Source organism: Parasteatoda tepidariorum, chromosome 8 (genome assembly GCF_982258835.1).
Source record: "Parasteatoda tepidariorum strain Cologne lab strain chromosome 8, Ptep-v5.0, whole genome shotgun sequence".
Taxonomy (NCBI): Eukaryota; Metazoa; Arthropoda; class Arachnida; order Araneae; family Theridiidae; genus Parasteatoda; species Parasteatoda tepidariorum.
In genome coordinates, this window is record NC_141762.1 from 26575911 (window position 1) to 26603396 (window position 27486).

At 27.8% G+C, this 27486-nt stretch overlaps 1 protein-coding gene and 1 long non-coding RNA gene across 6 annotated transcripts in view; one reads left to right on the plus strand and one right to left on the minus strand.

The window, feature by feature from the left end:
- The first annotated feature begins 1101 nt into the window (after positions 1–1101).
- Positions 1102–27239, plus strand: LOC122269535 (uncharacterized). The gene is made up of 2 exons (XR_006225246.3): positions 1102–1237; positions 26917–27239. It is a non-coding gene; the product is annotated as an uncharacterized LOC122269535 (long non-coding RNA).
- LOC107451685 (neural cell adhesion molecule 1) overlaps positions 8644–27486 on the minus strand; it is a 130252-nt gene continuing 111409 nt past the window's right edge. For 3 of the 5 annotated variants that reach the window (XM_071180574.2, XM_087150046.1, XM_071180575.2), the window contains 13 exons: positions 26881–27162; positions 25677–25943; positions 24605–24943; positions 23295–23591; positions 22018–22203; positions 21262–21357; positions 18350–18441; positions 17207–17390; positions 15353–15496; positions 14607–14637; positions 13039–13208; positions 10830–11033; positions 8644–9639 (listed from right to left, as the gene is read on the minus strand). In XM_071180574.2, coding sequence (XP_071036675.1) covers positions 9479–9639; positions 10830–11033; positions 13039–13208; positions 14607–14637; positions 15353–15496; positions 17207–17390; positions 18350–18441; positions 21262–21357; positions 22018–22203; positions 23295–23591; positions 24605–24943; positions 25677–25943; positions 26881–27162 — 2453 coding nt within the window. In that variant the 3' untranslated portion in view covers positions 8644–9478. The remainder of the gene's footprint in view (positions 9640–10829; positions 11034–13038; positions 13209–14606; positions 14638–15352; positions 15497–17206; positions 17391–18349; positions 18442–21261; positions 21358–22017; positions 22204–23294; positions 23592–24604; positions 24944–25676; positions 25944–26880; positions 27163–27486) is intronic. The other 2 variants (XM_087150048.1, XM_087150047.1) reach the window with 1 other exon arrangement.

Sequence of the window (27486 nt, forward strand, 5' to 3'; positions counted from 1 at the left end):
GGAAACAATGGCTCAGGCGATAGAGCATTCGCCTTCCAATGAGGCGAACCGGGTTCGAATCCCAGTCGAACGAATTCCGCATCCGGCTTGAATCAACCACAGTACTGACGTGAAATATCCTCAATGGTAGACGGATCATGGGTTAGAATCCCCTTGCCGTCAGGCGAACCGTGGGAGGTTTTCGTGGTCTTCCTCTCTATGTAACGCAAATGGATCCAGGAGTTCCCTTGTCTTCTGCATTCAAAATTACAAGGCTACGGAGTTGAACATTAGTAGTCGTAAACCCAAAAAATTGGGTCGGCTGTTCAACGAGGGTTATAAAAAAAATTGACGCATCTCTTGTGCTACAACTGGAGACATATCGCTGGTTCAAAATTAAAACGACGCTTCTGAAAACATAAGTGCCGTTTGAATGAGAAGTGAGTGCAAAAGTGCGTTAATTTTGAACCAGCGATATACTCTTGTTCACTGCTAGCTATGCCACTAAATATAAGTAAAAGTTATATTGGTTATCATTGTATGCTTTGAAACATGAAAACATTTTGGTGTATATTAAAATAATGAAACCTTTCACCATTCTTTCCCATATTATTTTTTTAAAAAAATTAGCAACAGCTTTTTTTTATTGCAAGATTTTTAACATTGTTGTTAATATACGTTGCGCAGTTGAAATTAAAATAATTGGTTTTTCAACTAACTTTTACAAGATGGAAAATGTTATAAAACACATTGATCCATTCATTCCAACACGAAATATTTGACAATTTAAGTTTAAAGAAGCTATTTAATTGAAAAATAATGTTTATAGTTTTAAAATTAAAATAATTTTCAGTAATAATAATGATTATCATTAACTAAAATTTATATCCTTTTCCTTTAAAGAAAATTATTAATTTATGTTTAAAAAATTTATAGATTATTGTACCAAAAATATATTACATATATATTTATTTTCGATGTTGTTTATTCTATTTATATTTTCCTTTCTGAGAAAATAATAATTTTGTATTTGAAAAATTGAGATAAACTTATGAATTTGGTAAAATTATTCACAAGTCCAAATGCACTTAAACTCTTTCTATAGAGGGCGTATTCGAGCGTTAAAATCTGAGCTCTCAAAACCATTGCATCATCAATCAAAACCGCGTGTATTTGTTTGTGTTCGGTGCTGACTGTGTTTGTTTCTAATTTTGCTTGGAAAAGGTAAATAAACCGACGATTTCTTCATAATTGAAAGGTAAGCTTTTTTATTTTAATGTATTCATAGAAGCAAATATAGTTCTTATAATATGCTTAATCGTTATTTAAGAAAGATTTACACGTTTTTGTCCTCACCGACAAGAACGTAAAAAAATGGTAACATAAATAAATAAAAACGCTCGTGCAATTCTCGATGTAAAATAACTCACTTTCTGATGTTATTATCTTCTAATTTGTGAGATAAATATATAATATAAGAAGTGGCTTGAATCACATCCTGCAGCTCTGTAGCATCAGAACATCTTAAGAAAAGAAAACTATTATAATTCTTTTTTGAAAAATAAAAATTAAAAAAAAAATTGAATTGCTCATTTAAGTTTTTGACGCTACAAATCTATTATTATGACTACGGATTTGTAAAGTTTTAAAAATCCCGATATTCTTAATATGACAAGATTATGGTGCGTGAATTTCGAATTTTAGTAATCACTTTTAAAACTCCTTATTTAAGTCCATTTCATTGTTTATTCCAAGAGACTTTTCAAGGTTATTGTCAGATTTCCACGTGTTTTATAAAATCCCGATCTTTTTTTTAATACGATATTATAACGATTCGCGACTTTCAAATCCTGCAAATAATAATCACTTTGATGTACTTACTTTGTGTCAATTTTATTGTAAATCCAATCTATTTTTAATCCCCCCCTACGCATGTTGACATGATTTTGCAAATCTTGCTTTTAATCTATATCCGAATTTTAATCTATATTAATATGACACTTGAATCGTGCATTTCAACGTGCACTTTATTTATATTTATCTTATTTATTTATCCTTTTTGTAGTTGCTACCTTTTAATTCCAAGTGTTCTTTTTTTCATTTTTTTTTCAATCCCGATAATTTTATTACAAAACGCGAAATTCGAATGTAGGTTGATTTGTTTCTAATAATTGAGTAATGAAATGCATTGACAATTTTACACTCTTTGAACTATTTAGATGCAGTTATTAAATAATATTTTTTTAAATAAAAAATCCTGATATTCTTTTTTCTTTCTAATCCGGCATTATAACGACTTGTAATTTTCACATTTTAAATCATCACTTTTGACATCCTTTGTTTGTGCCGATTTCTGCGTCAATTCATGTTTATTTATCCTTTTTGTAGTTGCTACCTTTTAATTCCAAGTGTTCTTTTTTTTCATTTTTTTTTTTCAATCCCGATAATTTTATTACAAAACGCGAAATTCGAATGTAGGTTTACTCGTTGATTTGTTTCGAATAATTGAGTAATGAAATGCATTGATAATTTTACACTCTTTGAACTATTTAGATGCAGTTATTAAATAATATTTTTTTAAATAAAAAAAAAATCAGATTTAAATGAAAAACAATTAAGTATGCTTAAGCAATAAGAACTTACTTATCTAAAAGTATATCTGTAAATTTATTTTGTACTTGTATTATGTTTTTTTTTTATCGCTTTTGTTGCTCAATGAAATTTAGGATAAAAACATTCCAACTTTTAATAATTTAATTTTGTGATAATTTATGATTTAAAGAATTATCATCCTTTGAGTAATATTTTTGTTCATATAATTATTAATTGTCTAAATAATTTTCATTAGATTAATTTAGATCATTAAACTTTTAACTTTCCTTAAAAAAAAAGATTATTTTCTTAGAAATATTAGATTTTTCATCCCAGAATAATTTTACTTTCAATCAAATAGATTTAAAATTTAGACTTAGATTTTCTTTTCCAATATTCTTTAAAAAACATAACTTACGTATATGTTCTCTATTTTTAATGTTCATTAAATCTCCTGTTAAAGGTTGATTATCTTTTGGGGAAAAATCTATCAATCTTTCACACATATCCTCTCACTTAGTATAAATTTTAAATATTAATAAGCCATGATTAATTAAATCACTTTATCTTTTCTTTCTTTTTTTAAGTTATATATTTTTATGCAGTGTAAATATGTAGTTTTAAGGTTGTAATTTTTTAAGTTTGATTTCAATGATAATGAAACTTTTAAATGTATACCTAAAACCTCTTATGTATATATACTGTGATTTTTGGTTATTTTTTAGTCAGATATCATTGAATATGAAAGTTTTATTCACTTATAAGAGAAGGGGGGGATGAACATGCATTGTGCAGTGTAACTTGTGATTAAGTTATTTTTCACCATCCTAAATAAAATAATTTGGCCTTTTACTATGAATAAATATATATTCGATGCACCCATTTTTTTAAAAAAATAATTGTGATTAAAACTTATTAAATATGTAGTTTTTATATATAAAAAATGAAAAAATATCCGCTATGCAAAGAATTATTGATTTTTTTTTTTTTTTTATGTTCAATCTATGTCAGTTTGCTTCTCATTAGACATCATACTGACAAATTACTTCTGTGTCTTTACATTAAAAACAATTGCAATTTCATTTATTCGCTGATTAGTTTCGTATAATTGAGTAATAAAATACATTGACAATTTTAGAACAACTAAATAATTTAGATGCAGTTATTAAGTATAAAAAAAATATATATATATGATTTAAAGGGGAAAAAAAACAATTAACTATGCGCAATGAACTTTATTATATAAAAATATATTTGTAACTTAATTTTGTCACTTTTATTGTTCAATCATATTTAGAATAAAAACATTTCAACTTTTAATAAATTAATTTTGTGATTAATAATTATCATAATATTCATTTGTGTAATATTTTTGTTCACACAATTATTGTTTAAATAATTTTCATTAATTTAAATCCTAATTTCGATCGTTAAACTTTAACCATTCTTTGAAGAAAAAAAATATTATTTTCTTAGAAATAATAAATTTTTCACCCTGAATAATTTATACTTTCATGCAGGTAAATTTAAAATACAGACTTAGATTTTTTTTTCGATATTCTTTAAAAAAAATAAAAATTGGCTTTCTCTCCCTTTTTTTGATTAGGGCATATCCAACATAACTTCAACAGTACTAGGGTATCTAACATAACTTCAAATTGAAGTCTACCCCGGGTGCCAATTTACAATTCAGCAGCCTTTAACGACAAACTCTCTTTTTTGGAGATTTTCCTCTTGGCTGTAGTTTGTTGCAATTAAAATGAAGTTTTCATTTTTTATAAAATTTGTTACCTGAACAGTGAAGAATAAAGTTTTTATTTAAGAAAATACCAAGCAGGAGAGTGCGTTGTTTAAAGGCCGCTAAATTCAAACGCCTCTGTACATCACAGGCAATTTCTAATGTTGATATTATTTTAAGAAAAATAAAGACATAAAAGAAAAGAAATTCATATTTATTTTTTTTAAAAAAACAAACACAAGGCGAGGAGATCTGACTGTACAAACAGTGAACACAAAGGATATATGTATGTATATATATATTTATATCTATATACAATATATTTTAAAGTGTGAATCATCGCATTCATGACATATGGAGGAGGGGGAAAAAAAAACAATGTCAGAGATTCAAAAACATGACTTGGTTAAATTACAACATTCATTCACAAACAATAAAAAGAGATCAAAACAAAAGTTTGATTGCATGACAAATAAAATAATAACAATGTTTCCACTTCAATAACTTGAGCATTATTGTTTAAAATTACTATAGGACAACATGAATTAAATATAGACAGAGGATGTAGGACAATATGAATAAAGTAAAGGTAGAGGATATAGGTTAATATTATCATCACATAAGCATTTTGAGGCTAATATGCTCAAGCATTCCTATTTAAAGCAACAAGAAGTTCTTTAAAAAAAAAAACCATACCTGCCTTGATAAAATAAAATGGTTTTTAAAATGAAGATAAATCTCCTTTTCACCGTTAATAAACTTAGATTCTTATTAATGATTAAAATTTTAAGTGACTTTTTTTTAAAAAATGAAAGGAATATTATCTGACATTAGTGTTAAAAAATTTCAGTCTGTAATTTTTTTAAAAATACACCACATATATTCTGTCAACATAATACAAAAAAATTCGTTTTAAGTATTGGAAATTTTTTTAAAAATATCTGGTTTTAATTATTTTAAACTTAATAATCTCTTGTTTTTTGAAATTATAAAAATAAAGATATGACAGAATCAAAACTTTCAAATACGCAGAAATAATCAGTAAAAAAAGTGAATAGGTACTATAAGTTTCCAATCAACCATAAAGTAAAGTTATAACAAATTTCTATATACTTTCCTTCTGTATAAACCTTAAGCAAAACAATATTAAGGAAAGTTTTAATAAATTCTAATATTATGTCTGATTCTAATAAAGCAAAGTAATGCTAAGGAAAATTTCAATTAATTTCTACATTATGTAAGTTTATAATAAACCAAAACAAAGTAAAGTTGTAATAAATTCCTACAATATTTCAGTTTCTAGAAAACCATAAGCAAAACAATATGAAAGATGATAAATATACATTTTATTAATTTAGAGCATAAAAGGGGAAAGAAAATAATTAAAACATATTTTAAAAGAAGGGTTAAAAATAATATGAAAAGGCAGGTATGATTTATATGAAAACAATAGGATATGTGGCATAAATATTGTTCTCTATTAACAAGAGGAAGTAAAGGTATCTTTTTGTACAAAATACTGATATTACGGGACGGTTTCATTATTAGCTTTGCATAATAAAGAGAAAATAAAAATTTCCACACAATAAAGAGTGATTAATGTATTGCTATTTGTGATAATGACAGCGTAATATAAATATTTATTTTTCTAGCAATGAGTTCTTCACTTTCAAAATTGTGTCCCCAACAGCACCTATGTAGTTTACAAATGAAATGGCGTGCCAACACAACTGACAAATATTTTCGCAGTATGCACCAAAACTACTCAAAATATACAACTCTTCTCTTTTGTTGTGTTTATGGACGGTAAATAGACACTCTCAGTAGTGAGCTGTAAATATATCTCTCTTCTGGTAGTCGGCTTCTGCCACTATATTTTCATTTAGCACACATAGTCATTCTACTATATTTTGATATAGGAACTAAATTAAAATTTAATGAAATGTATCAGCTTCTTGTATCAGGTTTTTAATTATCAGGGGCACAACCGAATATGAAGATTTTATACATCTTATTTGCTTAATCATTTGAATAGCATTTTTTTTTTACACTTTTGCATGATTTTATATTAAGACATAATAATTAAAATTCAGGAAAGTAACTAATAACTAGATGAGTACCGATTCCCTAAAATTAATGCAGGTCCGGGTACGAATAAAAAATATATGAATAATTTCAAGGTTATTAAAATTCTAAATATGGCCGTGTCAAACAAAATGAGTATTATGCTGCATAGACCCCTGTTTACATTGGCCGATACTTGCGACTAAAACTCTGGGTACCTGGCACAGGGTAGTGAAACTTTTGTGGGGTCCGGATAATGAAAATCGGGCAGGATAACCATGGTGCCGAGTACATCTCTACAAATAACAAAATTTTATTGTTATTAGTTAGGGCATATAAAGAAATTATCATTATATAAATTTTAAGTTATTATATTTAAACGTAATTAATATAGTTAATCAAGATATTTTAAATTTATTAATGCTAGTAACAATTTTTAAAATAATTAAAATTCAGGAAGGTATCGGATATATAAAAATTGTATTGTAATTAAGAGCATAAAAATGAATTATTGTGGCGTAATTTATAGTTAGTTTATTTTAATATGATTAGCATAACTAATTGAAATAATTATTTTAAATGTTTTAGTGATATTTAAATTGATTATTTAAAAAAAAAAAATTGGTTGTCAATTTATTATAGCAGTTATATCTAGCTTTTAATGTGATTTGATTGCACCCCTGATAGACATTAAGTAAATTAAAATTAAAGCCTTTTTAGTATATTAAAAAAAATCACTGCCATGTTATCATTATTTAATTAATATAGTGCTGTTTCATTCTCAAAAAAAAGTACATAAATAAAATTATCAATAGATTCTGTTTAAAATAGTAAACGCTACTTTCGTAGTTGAAAATGTATATATATTTATAACAGATCATTATGATTTCATCAGTTAGATCAGTCTTTTAAAAATATCTATATTAATTACAGAATAAATAAATTTTTTTTCTTAGGTATTTAGAATTGAGAAAATAGTATTTACATTTTTTTTATATATTAAATGTATGCATTTTTATTAGACCAGTATTTGAAATTAATCTTTAAATGTTTATTTTAAATTAGATATTTAAAAAAAGTCCAAATTCAATTTAAATTTTTTCAGAAAAAGATGAAGCACTTAAGTTTTTTCCATAATTTTGTAAGAGTATGGAGTACAATTTAAATATGCAGGACTCATGTGACTATATCACAGTTCATACTCAAGTTAAGGATAATTTACTATCCATAACATGACAAACATATAGAGTCGACCGCTCTCTATTTAACAAGGCTTAAAAATGAATATGTATAATTGATACAGGTATATCCTTATTGCATTGATGAATATTGATATATATTTTGGTCAACAACAAAATATGAACAGTAACAATATTAATTGCATCTTTCACTTCATGTAGTATCAACATCAGATTATAAATGCCATTTACTTTTTTGGTACCAAATTCAAAAAATGAAATAGGTACTATACTCTATGTAAAAGAAATAAACAGTCATAAATAAGTGATATCATTAACTCAATCTTGCCTTACTTAACTACTGACTCACAAAAAGAGTCATAAGTGACAAGGGAAAGCTAACGATTAAAGGACATAGCGAGAAAAAAAAACGAGTTAAGTTTAATTGTTATAAGAATGAAACAATTTGTTTTAAAATGCATCAACATCTTAGAATATGACATAAAATTTCAGTATCTTTAATTCTAATTTGGTTAATGCTTATTGCGGGCAGAACTTTTTTTTCCCATTTAATTCTTCAATAATGGTTGAGACAAGATGTCAATGAATTTACCTGGATTCATATTTTTGTAGCATTATGTTAGATTAACTCTATGGGAATATTAATTTCTTTCACTACAAAAGTCCATTAGCTCTTAGCATATTTTGTAAGATTACGTTCAAAATTTTGAGAAATTGTGCTAAAATAAATTGAAAAATATTAGCTATGTAGGTTAATAATTTTTATTAATTATTGTTACTGGAAAAATTTATTATAAGAATGTGAAATTATAAAATTATTTTATTATGATTTTGTTGAGAAAAGATTTGCACTGAGCTCATTAAAAAATGAAAATAAATATGTTGCATGCAAAATTGATTATTTGCTATCAAATGAAATTTTTTTTGAATTTTATAACAGAAAAAAAAATTTTTTTTTCATACTTAAATTAATTATGTTTGCACTTTGGAAAAAAAAGAATGTGTGATAGCTCATTTCAACATCAATTAGTTTGTATAATGTTTCTACATGTTTTTAAAAAAAAAAAAAAAAAAAAAAAAAAAAAACACCAGTACATTACTTAATATATTTTTTTTACTTTCTTTCACATAGCACCATTTCTGAAAGCTTTGATTAATCTTTCAAATCATGCTAACTTTTTCCACTTTGCATTGGTTGTTGCAGTGAAAGAAAAAATACTGCTACTCAAGAGTTAATCCAATAATTCCTTCAAGATTAAACATCGGTGCATTTCTTTTACATAAAGCATATATACAGACAAAGTATTTTGACACAATACAGCTCTGTCTCTCTTAAGGCAATGAAGTAGCATTTCAAACCAATAAAATGTTCCAGATATTCAGTTCCTTTTTTCCAGTCACTATATACACTTCATATGAATACTCTTATGAATTTATATACATATCCAAGCCAGGGAGCAGCTTGGAACCTTGCCAACCGAGTCAAAAATGACTTGTGCATCGGCAAATTTAAAGCCTGGTTTCACCCGGAGGACAAAAACAAAAAAAATTATACAATAGAAACAGGCTTGTCCAATTTATTAAATCACTATCTTTTTTTCCACTATGTTGATCCTAGATTTGGTTAGGTTCATTTTTTTCGCAAAAAGTTGAAAAATCAGCTCCATTACGGAGTGAGGTGATAGAGGGCGCCACACCCTTGCACAAAAAATGCAACAGGTGATTATAGACTCTTGAAGGCTGTTCCATGACACCTGGTACATGGAATGGCAAAAAAATGATTGGCCACTCGTTGGGCAGCCGGCACCTTTGTTTATTTTCTGTAGACGACAGGGTTCAACTGTCAGTTTATCACAGTTTATATTACACTGGTCTTTAAAAACAAAGACCCAAAAGGAAAAACACATCAGACAATTATTTCCCGAATGACTCTCCTCGATCTAGAGTTAGGTGTGGAGTAGCCACTTTCATGACTCTCGTCGTACGAGAGGGAGATGTGTTGTGGTTTGTCTTCCTCGCCCATGGCGTATGGATCCGGCAGACCACTCACATCGTAGTATGGTGAATCTAAAAGGGAAATCAGCAGTTTAGAAAATAAATTTTAAAAGAATTTTTGAATATGTTTAAAACAGTAGGATTTGCTTTCTCATTGCTAAAAAAACTATGTTTTAAAGATGCTACAAGAATAAATCACGCAATTTAATTGTGCAGAAAAAAACATTTGGACTAAGCACATATCAATTAGAATGTGAGCATATTTAGAGTATTAGTATGCAACAAATAATTTTGTTTTAAATCTAGCTTAATTACATGATACATACAGTTTGTTTTTAAATGAAAATGAATTATGAGCTACATATTTTTAAATCTCTCTGAAAATACTATGTGTTGCAATCATGGGTGCAAGTTGGAAAAAAGGCCAAGACTGAAAATTGTTTGACTGAAATATCTAACATACACAATACCCCCTCGACGTATGCAAACTATCTAAGAAAGCTTTACCATAATACATCAAGATTAAATACTGTACAAAAAATATTTATTCATCTGTCTTTTGATAAAATAACAACAGGACATAAGAAAATAGACCAATAACGTAGACCTAAGAAATATTTTTATGGACAGGGAAAAAAAATTCCGATTTCCGTCTGCGAGTCAGTCTTGTTTCCGTCCGCGGACATTTTTGAAAGACGGGAATCCGTCCTGGGGACGGAAGACTTGCACCCATGGTTGCAATCAATTATCAAACATTAATTTCTCTTTTTTTAACAATTTAGATTTATTAGGAAAGTTATAAAAATTAAAGATACTACGAATAATGCATAGAACATTAGTACTATAATACCGAAAATAATTTAAAATTTTATAAATGTCTCTTTGAATTTAAAACTGATATTAAAGTCCAAAACTTGAAATTCGGTTTAATTTTAAAAGGTAAAGCAGCCTAAATTAAATGCATTTAAATAAAAAAGTAAATTTTGTGAAATGGATTCAATTGAACCACTACAAAATCAGCTAGGAAAAAAACATTTGGTATCAATTATGGGAATTAATATCAAGTGCACATACCTCTTCAGTTAATTCAATTAAAATACCTGCCTTAACTACTCAAATCAAGTTTTTAATTATAAGGCTGAAAAAATGTTGAACTATTTTTTCCACATATGATTTTGCATACAAAATATATAAAATAATTAACTTTTAATAAAACTAATTAAAAGCAACACAAATTACGGTAATTATGTTCGTTAACTTACGTATATGGTCTCTATTTTTAATGTTCATTAAATCTTCTGTTAAAGGTTGATAATCTTCTGGGTAAAAATAACCATTAGGTAACCTAGAATCATAAGGCTGATAGGAACCTTCTGTTCCAAGCTCGTCTGTTGGTTTCAACCAGGGTTCTGAATGATCTAGGGCACTACAGGGACTAGTATCAGGATCTGGATTATACATCATTCCTAAATGAATAGTAAATGGTGTGAGTAATGAATTTCTTGTCCAACATATCACTAATGAACAATAAAATGTAATTACTTAAAAGTTTGTTTCTTCTGTACTGAAAAATTAATATGTTATGAAAATTAATTGATTTTACTATTGAACTTTTTTTTTTACCTTATCACTATAAAAATTTTGCGAATGGGTTAGTAATTTTTCCATTTTGGTCACATTCATTTTACTCATAGGTAAATAAATTTCTTTTGAAAGAAGTAAATTGATTTCGTATCTAAAAAATAATTTGAGCCCCAGTAAAAAAAAAGTTTATAAATTAAATTATTGGATGGATATCAAATATTAAAATTTTTAATAAATTATTTCAGAACCATAATTTATGGTTAGTAAAATTTATATAACTGTTTAAGTTGAGACAAATGGTGTTTAAAATTACTTTACTTACATGTTGATTTTTTTAATATAGTTTCTAATTCAAATATGTTTATTATAAATTTTGATGTAATGATACAAGCCTTTGTGATGGTATTATGTGGAAAATAATTTTTTAAAGTTCTATATAATTCTGATAACCCACTAAAATTTTACATCATCCTCTTTATGAATATTATAAATATAAACATTCATACATCTATAACATTCATATTTGTCATGAATTATACAGATCAGTAACTCTGAACACAATAAAGAGCTACGTAGAAGAACATGTTGAGTGATATTTGAATACAGTTGAAAAAATCTTCCCTACTGTTCAGTGTTGAGTATCGGTAACATTAATTAGCGACTCGTTGCAAAAGTTATAAATGTAAGATTCCTTTGCTAATGGTTAAGGCTCCATCATTTTGAGACTAACAGCATGATGGTGGTAAAGGTAAAGTGTCCAGCATTACATATTGTACCCAAACAAGCTGATACCCATTGGTCTGAAGCTGAGTGACCTTAAAGCCACCACTAGGGTTAGAACCCTAGAGGTGGCAATGACAGCTCAGTACCTCAATCAGTGTATCATTTTATGCTTCTATTAAACTTATTTTTAATCTACATTTTTAGAAGAGTAGCTCTTGGATAATAAATGCACAAAAGATTTTATATAACATTTACATTCTATTGTAGGCTGACTTATTAGTAAACTTGACAAAATCAATATGATTTACTGATAATTCACCGATAAATGATTTACTGATAAGTTCCTATACTGAGAAGTAAAGAGTTTTAAAATATCACTTAACAGTTTTCTTGTACTAAAAACATACATATTTTGTGTTATCAAGTATATATTTTGTGTTTGTCAAGATCCATAAATAAGGAATACTTTGCTCAAGGTTTTTTTAAGGCTCTATCCTTGCAAGAAATAACACTTTTTTTGTGAGTAATATGTTATTTTCATAACTGTTGTGAGTTTGCAACAGTTATTCATGACTGTTAGCTCAAGATTTACTTATCTGAAAGTGCCCAAAATGTCAATATGAAGAAAAACTCCAATGTTATGAAAATGAAAAGCATTTGTGAATGTTTAAAACGCTGCATTGTTCTCATACGCTCATAAAAATTAGTTTTTCATGATTTTCATCTAGGCAGAAAAATCTCTCCAAACTGTCAGTTTTTAAATATGCTTTAAAAGTTAATAACTTTTAAAGCATTTCAGTTATTTACAGCAAGATGGTGAATTTAGTTTAGAAATATATTCTTTTTCCTCAATTAGAAAACACCTAAACTGTTGCTTTTTTTAAAAAAAAAATTTTGCTTGGCAAAAGAGCTTCGAAAAACCATTTATATAAGAGTTCATCTAAAGGCAAATACTAAACACAAAAAGAAAGCTAAACAATGTCACCATAGAATAACTAACTACAGTAGTAGATAACTAATATTTCACTAAAAGTATACTAAGAAAAAGAGAGAGAGAAAAAGAGAGCATTGAGATATATGGCAGGATGAATGGCCAAAGCAGAGAAAAGGCAAGAAAAGTTGTGTTGCAACTCCGTCAGAGAGATGCAGAATTAAGGATCTCACCAGAATTGAGGTGACTGCCAGAAGGTATATGGCCATTGATCCCTCCATTGATGCCAGATGTATTGGTGGTGTAGATACCTGCTTTTGTCATGTCGTCCGTCACGCTCTCCAATCCCTTGTTCACAACCCCGTCTGGGAAGTAAGGTGGCGTCACAGCCTTTGGTCTAGGACTGAAAACAAGAGAAAAGGTTATAGCAATGCTTTACAGGGCAGTAAGTGAAGAACCAATGAAAAGAACAACTTGATTTTTCTTTAATAGGCTGAAGAGGAAAAAAATAGGTGGAGTGGTGAGGTATAAGTAAAAAACTAATCACCAAAATTTTTGTTTGATTTTAGAAGGATTTTTAAATGCTACATATGGATAGTGTTTTCAATACAAATGTCAACAACAACAATCTAGGTCTTGACCTGCTTTACCTCCTGTTAGAAAGTATATAGCTGCTTACTACAGCTTATTCTGCGAGGCGATATTTTCTAACAGATAAATTTGTTTTTAACAAAAGTAGTAAATTATAAAAAATTCTGAGCTCAAATCTGCTGTATTTCATAAGATATTAATGATATTAAGTAATCCTGGAAAATTTGTTTTAGTAATTTATAGATGTATTGTTAAAAAAGGTGACATGGTTGCTATATTTAGTAAGAACTCGCTTATTTGGCCTTTTTTTACTGGTTTATTACTGTTCTTGTTAAAAGCCGTGCCCCATCACAAGTTAACGTTTGCATGCACTTCGAGCAGCGAGATTAAGTTAATTTTCGCAAATTATCATTTAGATTTAAATTCCGAAGTAGGTATATTGTTGACAAGGTATGAAGTGTTTTATAACACTTTAAAAAAAAAAATAATTAATACAGTAATAAACACTGCAATATGCAAGAAATATTACTAAAGAGAGTCTCAAAACAAAATGATCACGTCGTGATTCAAATGGCGTCAAAACACACTGGAAAGAGTAACCCGAAAGTATAGGAGACAATATATATAAAAGTTTGCAGCCCATCCTAGTGTAGAAAACATCATAATCATAATCAATCAAGCATAATGAGCAACATTTAAGTTTATTCCAGTGAATCTCTTAGCTGCATAGTTAGCAACATTAGCTTTCTTGTCGTGCAAGAATAATATATATATATGTTGATATTAAGTCATATTTGAATATTTCTTTAGAAAACACACCATGCTCCTACTCTTCACAATTTTGTTGTTTCAATATGTTTTATGCAATACATACTTGCACATGCAACTCATATTTGTAAAGAGCTTCGTAAAAATCATTCCATTTTTTTTAAACTGTCACTTTCATATAAAGTAGCAAATGTTTTTATTATGGAAAATTTAAAGCACCTTATTTAATTAAGTTATTATTATGAAAATGAAACATTAACAATATATTTTCAATATTATAATGCATAAAAGATTTTTACCAATGAAAGAAGTCATTTCTATTTGCAAAATTGTATGACAAAAATTAAATTATATTAGCTTCGATAAATAAAATAATAGAAAGAATCAAAATTTAAATTCAAGTAACATTTAAACACATTTTTTTAGAAATAATGTTACTCACTTTGTTGTTTCCATCTCAAAATCTTTCTTTTCTAAAATGAAAATAAAATAGTAAATTTACATGCACCTTTTTTAAAAAAATAATTTATGAAATTGCATATAAGTAATAAAAAATATTGAAGATATAGGACATATTTAGATAGATATATGCATTCATTGATGCGCAAAACTAATAACATAGTATGAGCTTAAATGAAATTATAAAATATATTTATTTAACCCTACAATAGCAATGATATAAATCAAATCAAAGTTAGGAAAACCCATATAACATGTAACTTCATATAAAAGTTTAAGTCAGAAATTAAAATTATCAAAAATACACAGTTATGTTTAATAATTGAAAAAGTGACTGTACATTATATAAAAATTCTTTCTTTTAAAAAATCTCATTGCATCTAACAGAAAGATACTAAAAATCATTACATATTTTAAATTCCGGATATATTTTTATATTTAAGTTCCATAAAAGTAAACAAAATTGTATTGCCTCTAATTTTTCAGTTAAATTTTACATAATTTTCCAATTTCATAAGTTTTAAATAATCTGAATTTTTAAAAAAAATTATAATTAAGAACGTTAATCGAAGTGTTAGGGAAAGTATGAATCTTGTTTCATTAGAAAAAAAACATAACTAAAAATAAAAGGTAACCATAAGTTAGTCTATTTGAAATGAACTATTGTAATGCTTGTACAATAAGTAAATTATTCAATTATGATATAGAGTAGAGGAAATTTAGAGTTACCTTTGTGATTTACTCTCTTCTTCCAACAGCAGCAAATGCTTAAAATGATAACCAATAAAAATACAACACCTCCAATAACAATGCTTATCATGACAGCCTCAGTTGGTAAACCAGCTCTAGAATCTTTGGGATTTGGAAGCTCTTCTACAAGAAACAAGTAGAATTTTAATCTATTAATTTTGATAATTTTACAAATAAACAAAAAACTTTAAAGGCATATTAATAAAAAACTATTAATGACTTTTCTATTAAAAAAAAAACAATATTAATAATATGGAAAGTAATTTACAAGAGACAATTAGCGTTTTAATCTATAAATATTGATAATTTTACAAGATACAAAATAACTCTAAAGATAAATTAATAAAAATTCAGAAACTGTTATATAAAAAACAATTAGTGTTCAGTTCTAAAGATTATTAATAACTTTTCTACAAGAAGCAATAAATTATTAATAATATGGAAGCACATTTACAAGAGACAATTAGCATTAATGTTTTATTATAAAAAATTATTAATAACGCTACAACAAGAAACAGTAGAAAGTAATAATATGGAAACTAATTTATAAAAAAAAATTAGCATTTTAATTTATTAACATGGAAAGAAACAATATATAACTCTAAAGTAATTAAAATATAGAAACTATTCCACCAAAAATTATTAACTCTTCTACTAGAAATAATAAATATTAATATGAAAACTCTTTTATAATGAACTCTATGACTTTATAATGAACATAATTTTTAATGAACTCTTAATTTAACAGGAACATTAAAAAAAGTATTAATGCTCTGAGCTCTGTAGTATTAATGCTGATGCTCTTAGTACCAGCTTTTTCCGAACTTTCAGATGCAGGTTTTCATTTCCTGCTACAAAAAACCTGTTCCATAATGGTATTTAAATAGAAAAATATTGCACAGGAGGATAATTTTTGTACAGATTTTTCCAGGCATTCAATGCTTGGAAGGTTAAAGTATAACAGATTTATAATGGCAATTTATCCTTATACTTTAAATTTATGAAAAATTGTAACTAACTACGTAGCAATCTTTCTAATTTTAGGAATACTTATGCACGAAACTTATTAATGTTTGGATATATTTTATCACCAATTTGAGTAATATACATATTACTAGATGTAATAATATAGTTTCGTTTTCTTTCATCTCAGAATTTATTCAAGCACATTAATGATATAGAATGAATAATGTCTTTTAAATAAAATTTTAAGAGCTTTTAGAAATAATAATTACATGTCCTTACACATGGAGAATCGCTTCACCAATTTTAATATTTCATGAACTTAATATTAACATTTACTTATGCCTCCTAGTTAAAACTTATTCAAGTAGCCAAATTTTTCAACAAAAAATAAGCACTTTTCAAAAAATATAATTTGGCAGGTTTGGCAAGTTTTTGACAATTGACGGTTTTATCCAGACTTAACCGTCATGTCAAAAAAATAAAATAAAAATTGGCATTGTTTTTGACAATTGTCAAAAATTATGGCATCTTGAAAGATTAAACGAATGGCGTTTTCATACGCTAAGGACCGACAGTACATTGAAATAGATTGGGGTCGAATTAATTGTGAAAACGTCGAATAGAACAATATGAACAGAGTCTTTTTGCATAATATGTGGCAAAAATCAACAGGGTAAAGGAAAATTTTAACACTTTTTAAGAACATCCAATAAAAAAAGCATCTTTAAGGGCTTTTAAAAAATGCAAATCAAAAATAAGCACCTTTAAGCACTTTTTAAAAACTCTACGTACCCTGAAGCATGTTTAAAAAATATCTTATATTTGTGTGATTTTTCTTTATATAATTTTTCTTCTTCTTTAGCTTACCTTCAAAAGGATTTGCCAATTTGGCATCACCACACCAAGAGTCATTACTATCAAGACAAAGTTTGACACGCACATCAGAAAATCCCTCATCAGGAGGGCTTAACTGCACTTTCTCTATGGGTCTAATGACCGAGATCACAGTCTGTAGGACCCACATCTCTGATCCCACAGGTCTAGCCTCAATCTGAAAAATAAATATTAGAACCATTTGAAATTTCAAAATATAAATAAAATAAAATTAATTCCATTTTGATAAATCAAAGTAGCAGGTAGAATTATCATTATATTCAAATACACAACATAAAATAGCAGTAAAAAAGACTAAAAGATAACATGAAATGCAGTAGTAGTTTTTGAAGTGATTGATAGCATGGAATGTTGATTTCTACTTTAAGCTGTCAGGAATTATAATCAGCAGTTTGTAAAAGAAGGATTCTTTCAAAGTGTTTGGCAGGTTTTCTAAAAGAAACTTGTTTAATAAAAATTACAACCTGGTCTGGGGTAGCTTAGACTAAAAGATAAAATTAAGTTTTCAACATCATTGATAATACAGAATGTTGATTTCAATTTCTTAAGTATTTCACAGGTTTCCTAAGAGAAACATTTGTAAAGAAAGTTACAACTAGGCCCGTAGACGCTCACACATTTGCTTATTATAAGCTAAAGGGTTAAAATAAGGTGATATGATGTTCATTTTCACTTTTCTATAATATTAACAGAAATAAAAATGTCGCAATTTGCTGTTTTCCATTTAAAATTGAACACTTAAATGGCATAAAAATGTTTTCCCTCGAAAAATTTTTTTGTCATAATTGTAGTAAGTTTGTAATAATTGTTTGTAAAGTTGTTGTTTGTCCTCCTAATTTTTGTGACTTTAATATTATCATTTTTGCAGAGACTTGAAAAATTGTTGCAATAGTGTACCTCTTGTAATACACCATACTTGTTACATCGAGCATTTACTGTAACTTAAAAAAATAAGAATATTTTATACATATTGTGCAAATGGAAAACTTAAATAAATTTGAAGATCTAAAATAATTTGGAAAAATATCTTTTATCAGAATTATTGAGAGAAATTAAATGATATTATTTTCATCATTATTTAACTTATTTAAAAAATATATGTTATTTTATAGTTACCTTCGCCAACAATTTTAATGAACTTAATTCAACATGAAATGTAAGATAGCCAGTATCACGATCATATTGTGCTTCTGTTGGTCTTGGCATGTCTGCAATAAAAGATATTCTATTAAGCACATGCACTATGAATATTTATATCAAATAAACTACGAGATAGATACTTTATATAAATATGAAAATTAGAAAAGCTAAACACAAAGATTATGAAAAATATAAGATTTTATCTTTTTTATTAGAAAACATGCAATTACGATCTTCAGACATTTTTATATGTATATTTCTTAGTGCAGTTAAATGTAAATTATGGATATGAGTATTGTCTAATTAGGTTTAATAGCTCCCATAGGTTTAAGTTACAATTAAACTCTTTAGTGTAGATATTATAAGTAAATGATGACTTTTAATATGCACTTCAGAATTCTTACTGAAAATGAAATGAAGTATACACTTTAATGGTAAAGAAACCAAATCACTAGAGAGTGAAAAAAACTAAAACCGATTTGATTGCTTGACGAAACTTGGAAGGCTTCCTAATAATTGCTTTTCATGCTTTTGTTTTCTCAGATAATCAAACAGGTTTTCATGCTTTTGGAGCTGTCCTTAAATTTCTTAGATTTTGATATGATTTTCCTTTTCTTACTCACTTAAATATTAGTTTCCAATCCCTAATGTGCAAATTGTTTTCAAAATTTTAATAAGGTTTCATATTTCATTCTATTAAGAGTTGTGTTTATAGAAAATCTTTTATTTAGTAACTAAATTGAAAAATAATTAAGTTTTCCCAACATATTTTTTTTTATAACCAGTGTTGAACAGCTGACCCAATTTTTGGGTATACAACTACTAATGTTCAACTACGTAGCCTTGTAATTTTGAACCCAATCCAGAAGACAAGCGAGCTCTTAGATCAAGTATTAGGAGAAATCAACTTTTGGAATGCTAAACAATTAATAAGAAGGTTACAAGATTTTTTTCATCAAAGAGCAAAATAATACATATAATGCATCAAATTAATTAAATAAAAAAAGTAACTAAAAGCCATGTAAGCAATACTCAAACTCACAAATATTAAGGAAATCTTTTTAGAAATAATATACTTAGCACTGTGAGATAGAAAATTAACGTTATTCATTAATCAATGATAATATTTAGGAAGAAAAAAAGATTATAGGATATTGGAGATATTTTAATAACAGGCCAGACATTACAAAATTTACAGAAAACCACATAAATTTTAAAAAATATAATAAAATAAATGTACAAATGCACAATGAAAGTATTAAATTTAGCACCAAAAAAAATATAGCTACCACTTAAGAAACATCAAAAACATAGAGCATTAAAAGCTACAATTAAGCACACCAACTATTAAATGATAAAACAGGAATATGAACAGCTGGTACAAAAATATCAATTGTTTTACGAGAAGAAAAAAATAAGGGAAAAAAATCAGTAATTGTTATTAAAGTCTTATGCTTACCTCTTAAATTCACTGTAAAAAAAGAAAGAAATATAAAAATTAGTAAGTAGTCTTAAAAAGCATTTACAGCAGTGTAATTAAAGAATACAATTATTTTAAAAAAGAAAGGAAATTTTAAAATTGTAAATTCCTTGAAGGGTTAGTATTGTTAGATCAATGCAAAAGTAAAAAAAAACTTTGCACACTTTTCTTCAAGCATGTTGCAATTCGTCACAGAATAATTATTTTTGTACCAGCTGTTAATTTGTATGGTCAAATGTTTATTATAAACGCATAATTGTTATCTTATAATTGTTATAATCGCTTAATTGAAACATTAAGAATTATACTAACAATTTCAACTAATAAATGAAAAGCCACAATACAACACAAACAAGCATATTAATGTATTCACACTATGCAGAGTTTTTATTAAAAAATTTAAGCAAAATTTTGATCGGAGAGCTATTTACGTATGTCTTAAGCTAATTGTAGAATTAGTCTATTTGCAAACGTCACAAGGGTTTTACAATGCTTTATGCTAATCACCTAAGTCAGAAGTATTTTTTAGTATGTGTGATACTTCTTAGATTTCTTACAATCAGCCTATATTTTAATTACAAAAAAAAAAGAAAAAGAAACTATTAAAATAATTTTCGTAAACTTTGAAAAAGCATTGCTCTGGATTTCTTGAAAACTGCTTGAAATAAATCGGGCTTATTAAGATATAAATTATAGATTTTCGAATGAGCCTAAAAATATCTGGGTTCATTGCCATAAATCTAAAAAGTGTTGGTTTGATCAGAAAATAGTGGAGACTTTTTCAACCAGCATGGCACATAGTAAAATAAGGCAATCTGCAAAGTTTAATAAATTTGTAATAAGCCTTAACAATTCTGGCATACTTCCTGAAATTTATCAGGCTAATTGAGGAATGAATGCTATATTTTCTTAGTAGCCTAAAAGCATCTGGGCTCATTGCAACAAGCCTAAATAGTGTTCGACTGATTAGAAACAACTGACTTTTCCAATTAGCATGGCACATTGCAAAATACGAGAAATTTTGACTGTTTGCAAATAGCCAGATTTACCAATTAGCCTACAATACAAACATATATTTAGTTAACTGTTATTTATCACAATTATATTAACTAACCAGCTTTAGCAACATGCATTGGTCTAACTTGCCTGAGCACACATATATTTTACATGCATGAAATACACTATGATTTCAACATACATGCACTGAATATTCCATGCTTTTAAAATGAATTAAACACAAATAAAAAACAATATTAAGGATTAAATTGATAAAGTTTTATCCACAACACACAAATAAGTTTTGCTTCCAATCATAAATGGATCAATATTGAATTAAATAATAAATATTTAATTAATGTTTAATACAAAATGTATCTACTGCTACATTGAACATTTAAATACTAAGTACCTTTAGTTGTAACAGACAGCTCTTCTGAATATGGACTATAACCACGGGGATTAACAGCCAAAACTTTGAAGTGATATTCTGTATTTGCAGAGAGACCTAAGAACAATGAAAAATTAATCTCCTTCCAAGTTAAAAATCGTTAGATTATTTTTGAAGTTTACTTTAAAAATAATGCTAACATTGAAAACATTTTTAACGATGTTTCGAAATCCTAAAAAAAAATATTACAAAAAGAAGTTTTATAAATTATGTTTTTTTTTAGTGAATTTTTGTTTGAGGTTGCCTATTCCTTTTAATTTTGACTTAATTGGTTTTAGCTATTTTTACTTTATAAGCCACTAATTTTATAAAAATAAATAAAAAAAAATGACTAAAACATATGACATTAAGTAATGTGAGTTTTTGCATTTATGAGCTTATTGTTCTCTTAAATTTTGACTTGATTAACAACAGCTGTTCCTTCATTATAAAGCACTCATTTTATAAAATGGAACTTAAAGAATACCTAAAACGCAAGTGATATGAATATTATTTGTGTTTATGAGCAAGTTTCGGTCTATTTTTTTAAAGTCTCGTTAGAGTAATATTACTTCTTGGTTGACAAGAGTAAAAGAATCATTTTTTTTGTTTAACATTGATATGTGTTGTTCTAGCATGATAAGCAACACATTTTACAAAATAAATTTAAAAAAGTAAAAATGCATGAAAGTCATAAGCAATATCAAATTTAAAAACTTGTGTGATATCAATACATACCAGTGATTTGGCACAAATTTTGAGTCCGACAGGACTCATTCATTTGTCGACCATTTTCAGTATTGAGATACGTAACCAAAAACTCAGTGTTGGCGAAACCACCATTGAATCCTTCTTGCCATCTCAAAGTCACTTTATCTGAACTAACTTCTATCAACTCTAAGTGAGTAGGCCTCTCAGGAGGACCTGTTTAAAATAATAAAAGAAGAATTAACAATAAATAAATAATTTGCATTAAGACTTAGCTATTCCTACTTAAAATAAATATAATTAATTTCATTTTCACGTGTCAGCTTGCAGTTAGCGACCAAATATTTAGGATTGGCGAGTAAGTGATGTCTGAGACTGAAATCTGAGAATTCGCCACAGTTTATAATATTTTGTGCTATTCAGCAATTTTCAGATTCTACATTCTTTTATGGCAGTGTTTCCCAAACTTATGACTTTTATGTACCCTTTCTAAATTTTTCGCAAAGCTGTGTACCACTAATAAAAAAATTTATATATTTTTTTTTAACACAATGTTTATTTTTCTTTCTTGGTACAAAGTTGTGTTAATAAGTTTATTTGCATCAGTGAGATGGTTGATATTGTTTTTGCTTTAATAACAGGATAAAAATTATATTTTATAAAAACAATCAAAATACGTAGAATTTAATACAAACCTTTACTATAAAAAAATTGCACAAAAGTTAAAAATCACAACTGGCTGTTGACACCACTAATTATTAACTGTTAACTCTGCACAAAATAGCCAATAGAAAAATACGTAATCATAAATTTTTATTGCTAGCTTTGCTTTTAAATATAAATGTTTGAAACTTTCGTTTCTTGCAAGATATTTCGCAAAAGAACGCGTATCCTAGCTAAACTGTTCCCGTACCCCTGGGGGTACATATACCACACTTTGGGAAACACTGTTTCATGGCAATTTGTCCATCAAAAAGTTCTTCAAAACTACAACTGTAAAAATTTTACATAAAAATAGCCATGAACAAAAATTTTAGTTAGGCCATACCCTTTAAAACTAAAATTTCATGCCCTGCTCTAGACATAGAATATTATGATATATTATCTTAGTGCATACTTTGTCCAACAGATAACCTACAAACAGAGCTCAAGGAAATTCGCAGTATTTTCTATGTAAACAAAAGTTACATTTCAAATCATTGACAATGTGCATAAAGTGGTAAAGACGAAAATGCAATATCCGCTTCAATTTTGTCCCTCCCAACCAATGCAAAGCCAATTGATAGGAGTGCAAAATTTTTATTTACCTTTCCTAACAAGCCTGATAATGGTTTTCTTGTCATCCCCAACTTGATTGGAAGCTCTACACGTGTACTCTCCGTAGTCTTCTTCCTTCATGTCCCGAATAGAGAGAACGCCAGCATATATGTCTTCGCCTAGGTCTGTGATGTTCGTACCATAGTTCCCATATTCGTCCAGAACACGTCCTCTCGAAACCCATTCAAATGTTGGGCTAGGGTAAGCCTGCATTTTGCACTGCAAAACAGCGGTCTCTCCCACATCAAAAGCCACTCGATTGTACGTATGTCGGACCACAGGGGAATCTGCAACAAGGAAGCAATTTCAGTCATTTGGCATTAATACATTATTTGATTACAGTAACTGAAATGAATTGTACATGTTTTACATCAAATTACTATTTGAACACCATAGGAAGAGCTCCAAAAAGTAGACATGTTTGGACAGTAGCTATGGAAACCAGTTATTCTACTTAACTGCAAGTATGGCAGAAAAAACATTTAGTGTTCTACCATTATTAAACAAACAAACAATATATCGCTCATGGGCTACAATAGGGGCACAACTAAAAAAAAAAACCGTTTTGGACTAATAACAGGTGTAAATATGAAAAGACACATTCTTTCAGCAGCAATACTAGCACAACTCATAATTTAACTTGAAGGTAAACTTCGTTTAAGCAAACTAAAGCATTTCTTATGCATTTTCCTTAGCAATGAAAACTTTAAACCCACTTATCTCAAAACTTGATTTTTTAAGTTGTGCCACTATTGCAGCCCATGAGCGATATATCAACTGTTGGTAGCTCCTTTTGTGGATAACAGACAATGATAAAAATTTTAGGACAATATATTTTAGTAACGAATCACCCTAAAAAGAAAAGTGTGGCAACAAAAAAAGTTTTTTAATTATACTTTATTGACATTTCTTTCATTGAGTGTGAATTGATGTGTAGCTAAACATGGCTCTTGTACTAGAGATACAACTATCTCTACAGTTTAACTATTTATTTTTAAAATTTAGAATAAATATTTCCATTTTTCACAGAAGTTTTGAGTTACTTTAAGATTTACAGGCTCGTACTTTTTCAGTTATATGAAGTAGATATACAAACAAAATAAAATACAGATGTGTTAAATAAAAAAATTAAAATTTAAAGAATTAACTTGCTTTTTCTTAAAAAGCTGCTAATTTTTCTAATAAGTATATAATTTTTTTTTAAATATTACCTTAAGAACCATATAGATAAAAAATGAATTCTAAATTTATAATACTATAATATTTTATATAATGAAGTTTATAAATGAATTAAACTTACGTTCAATTCTGAGCATCATTTCAGACCTAGCATTCTCGCCAAATCCATTATTAAATTCACAAGTATATCTTCCTCTGTCGCCAGGAGTGAGGCCATTCTCTCGACGACTGGGTCCCGTAAACGACAGAGTACTTTGTACGGTGAATGCATTATTGTCCTCTACATTATCAGAATTTGAAATATGGAACAGCCCGCTATCTTCAGATATTTCCTGGCCATTCTGTAACCACCTGACTTTTGGTTTGGGCTTTCCACGAGCTCTGCATGTTATACTGTAATCTCTTTCTTTGTCCTTTTTGATGGTTTGAGGTCTAAGTGGTATGAGGATAGATGCTGGTTCTGTAATAGAAGTAAATATATTTAATACAATTCAGTACTTTTAAAAGGGTATATCAATTGTGTTACTAAAAAGTATACTATACAAAGCAAGCACAGGCTCACATAATATGGGCTCACAAAAATTTTCATAAATTGAATTGTTTTTAATAATTAAGTAGTAACATTTAATATTAATGCTAGATGAATCGAAGAGTACTTTGAGGGGAAATTTTCAGATTCAACTGGCTAGCAAATAATTCAATACAATTTTGTATACTTTATAAGAGTATACAGGAATTAAAACAAAACTATGAGATATAATACAACAAGAAACTAAATGAAAAAAAGGCATCTAAAATTTTAAAATAGCATTGGGGCTAATAGCTAGGTTGAAAATTAACAATTCCATAATTTTTACAAAAAGTAAGAAATATTATTTAAGTGTACTGAATAAATAAGTGCAAAAAAACCTAATTCAAATCTGAATTGAATAGAAAAATCTAATTCAAGCCTAAACTAGATATAAAAGATAAATAACCTAATTCATATCTCAAATAGATTTTTAAAAAAACTGCCTAATTGGAATTAGATAAGAACAACATAAGATAAGAATTGGAATTAGATAAGAAGAAAACTGAATTGGAATCTCTGAATTCGATACAAAAAATCTAATTGTAATTTCAATCTATAAAAATTATAATTTACACAAATTTGATTAAGGTTATATAATTAATTTTTTATTTAAAATACGTACCATGCACAGTTAGATACACAGATGCTGATCCACCCCTTCCAAGACTATTAAAAGGCTGGCAGAAATATCTACCTTCATGGCTCATGTGAGCTGATATTAGGGTATAATTCGGTTTCTGAGTAAGGTCTTCTTTCTGCTGGCCTTCTTTCCACCACCTGTATTCAGGTACTGGCCATCCAAGAGGGTGTGCTGTGCAAGAGAGTGTAAACGGTCGACCAGCAATGGCTACAGGTTGAGAAGGATGGATTTCAGCCTGGCCAGGTTTATCTGAAATGTAAACAATTTCATCAGTTTTGTAATCAATGTTAAGATAAAATAACAGGAAAGAGGATTTAAAATCCTTCTAGGAAACCTTTTTTTTGTCCCCTTTGACAGAAAAAAGTTAAATTTTGACAGGTTGTCCTCGTTTAATTACACTCGTTTAATTACAATCTGGATGGTTTTATTTAGAATACATTCTTTGATTTGAGAATTTTGAAAAATATTAGGTTTTAATCAATATATTTATTTGACTAAATATTCTGTAATGTCTTATGTAACTTTCAAAAATTCTATAATAACTAACAGGTCATAATAAGTTCTATTCTATAATAACTAACAGGTTATAAATTAGTTAACACTAATTAATTTACATTTAATTAAGTAAATCATATCACAATCACTAAAAATATACAACAATAACTAACATGTTACAAGAATCGAGATTATTTCACTAATTAGATCACATTCTGTTCAGTAAGTATTTTGTTTAAAAGAAATTAGTGAGATTAATTAGATGGTTTTTAGACAAGCAACAGGTTGTAATCATAAAATTAGATTAGTTAATTTACATTCCACTTAACAAATCATTTTTCTGTATAAATTAACAAAAATGACCTACAGATAGATTTAAAGAAAATTTTTTTATCATTATATTAGTTTAAATTCAATAGTAAATTCTAAAACTGGAAAAAGTTTACAGATATGAATTGTAATCTTCAAAATAGTTTTTAGTATTTTATTTATGTCGAGTAAATTTCTTTGGTTACAGAAAATTAAAGGTCTTAATTGTGAAACTAACTTACAAGACTGCTTAATTTACTTTTCAATCAGCATGGAATAATAGAAATAATTATGTGTAAGTGTAATCATAGTTTTCGACTCCATCAAGAAAAAAATATTTTTTAACATTTTAAAGTTAAGCAAACAAATTTTCTTAACATACGTTTGATTCTAACTGTAACTGTTCCATTTCCTGTAGCTTCAGTTTGGATGTTAGAACCTGAAGGTCTGAATGAAGTGGCAGCCTGGCAAATATATCGTCCACCATCATCTACAGTAATTTTATCAATTCGTAGAGTGTCTCCTGTTTGCCTGAAGTATGGATCCCCTTCTTTCAGCCATTGGATCATATGAGGAGGAGGTTTAGACAAGACTTCACATTTAACTATGAGAGGTTCGCCAGCAGCTACTTCCTGATATGTTGGAAGTCTCACTTGGGGGCCATCTGAAAATTGAAATTCATTAAATATTTGTAACACTTCATTTAAACAGTTATAACAGTAATAACTCTTTATAACATCCAGTAACAGTTTTGTTATAAACTATTTTATTGTTCATTGTATCTTAAACTATTGCTTCAGAGTGTTTTAAATCAAGATAACCATTCAGGGTAACCAATCAAGAAAACCATAAGACCTGATGTATGCCATTCTAATCAATTATCTTTTTGTAACAGCTAGATAATATTTCAGCCTGATTTTAAATTATTTGCTGTGACACTGGTAAAGGTAATTGTGTGTACCTTTTGTGAAGGTAAAAAATACAACCA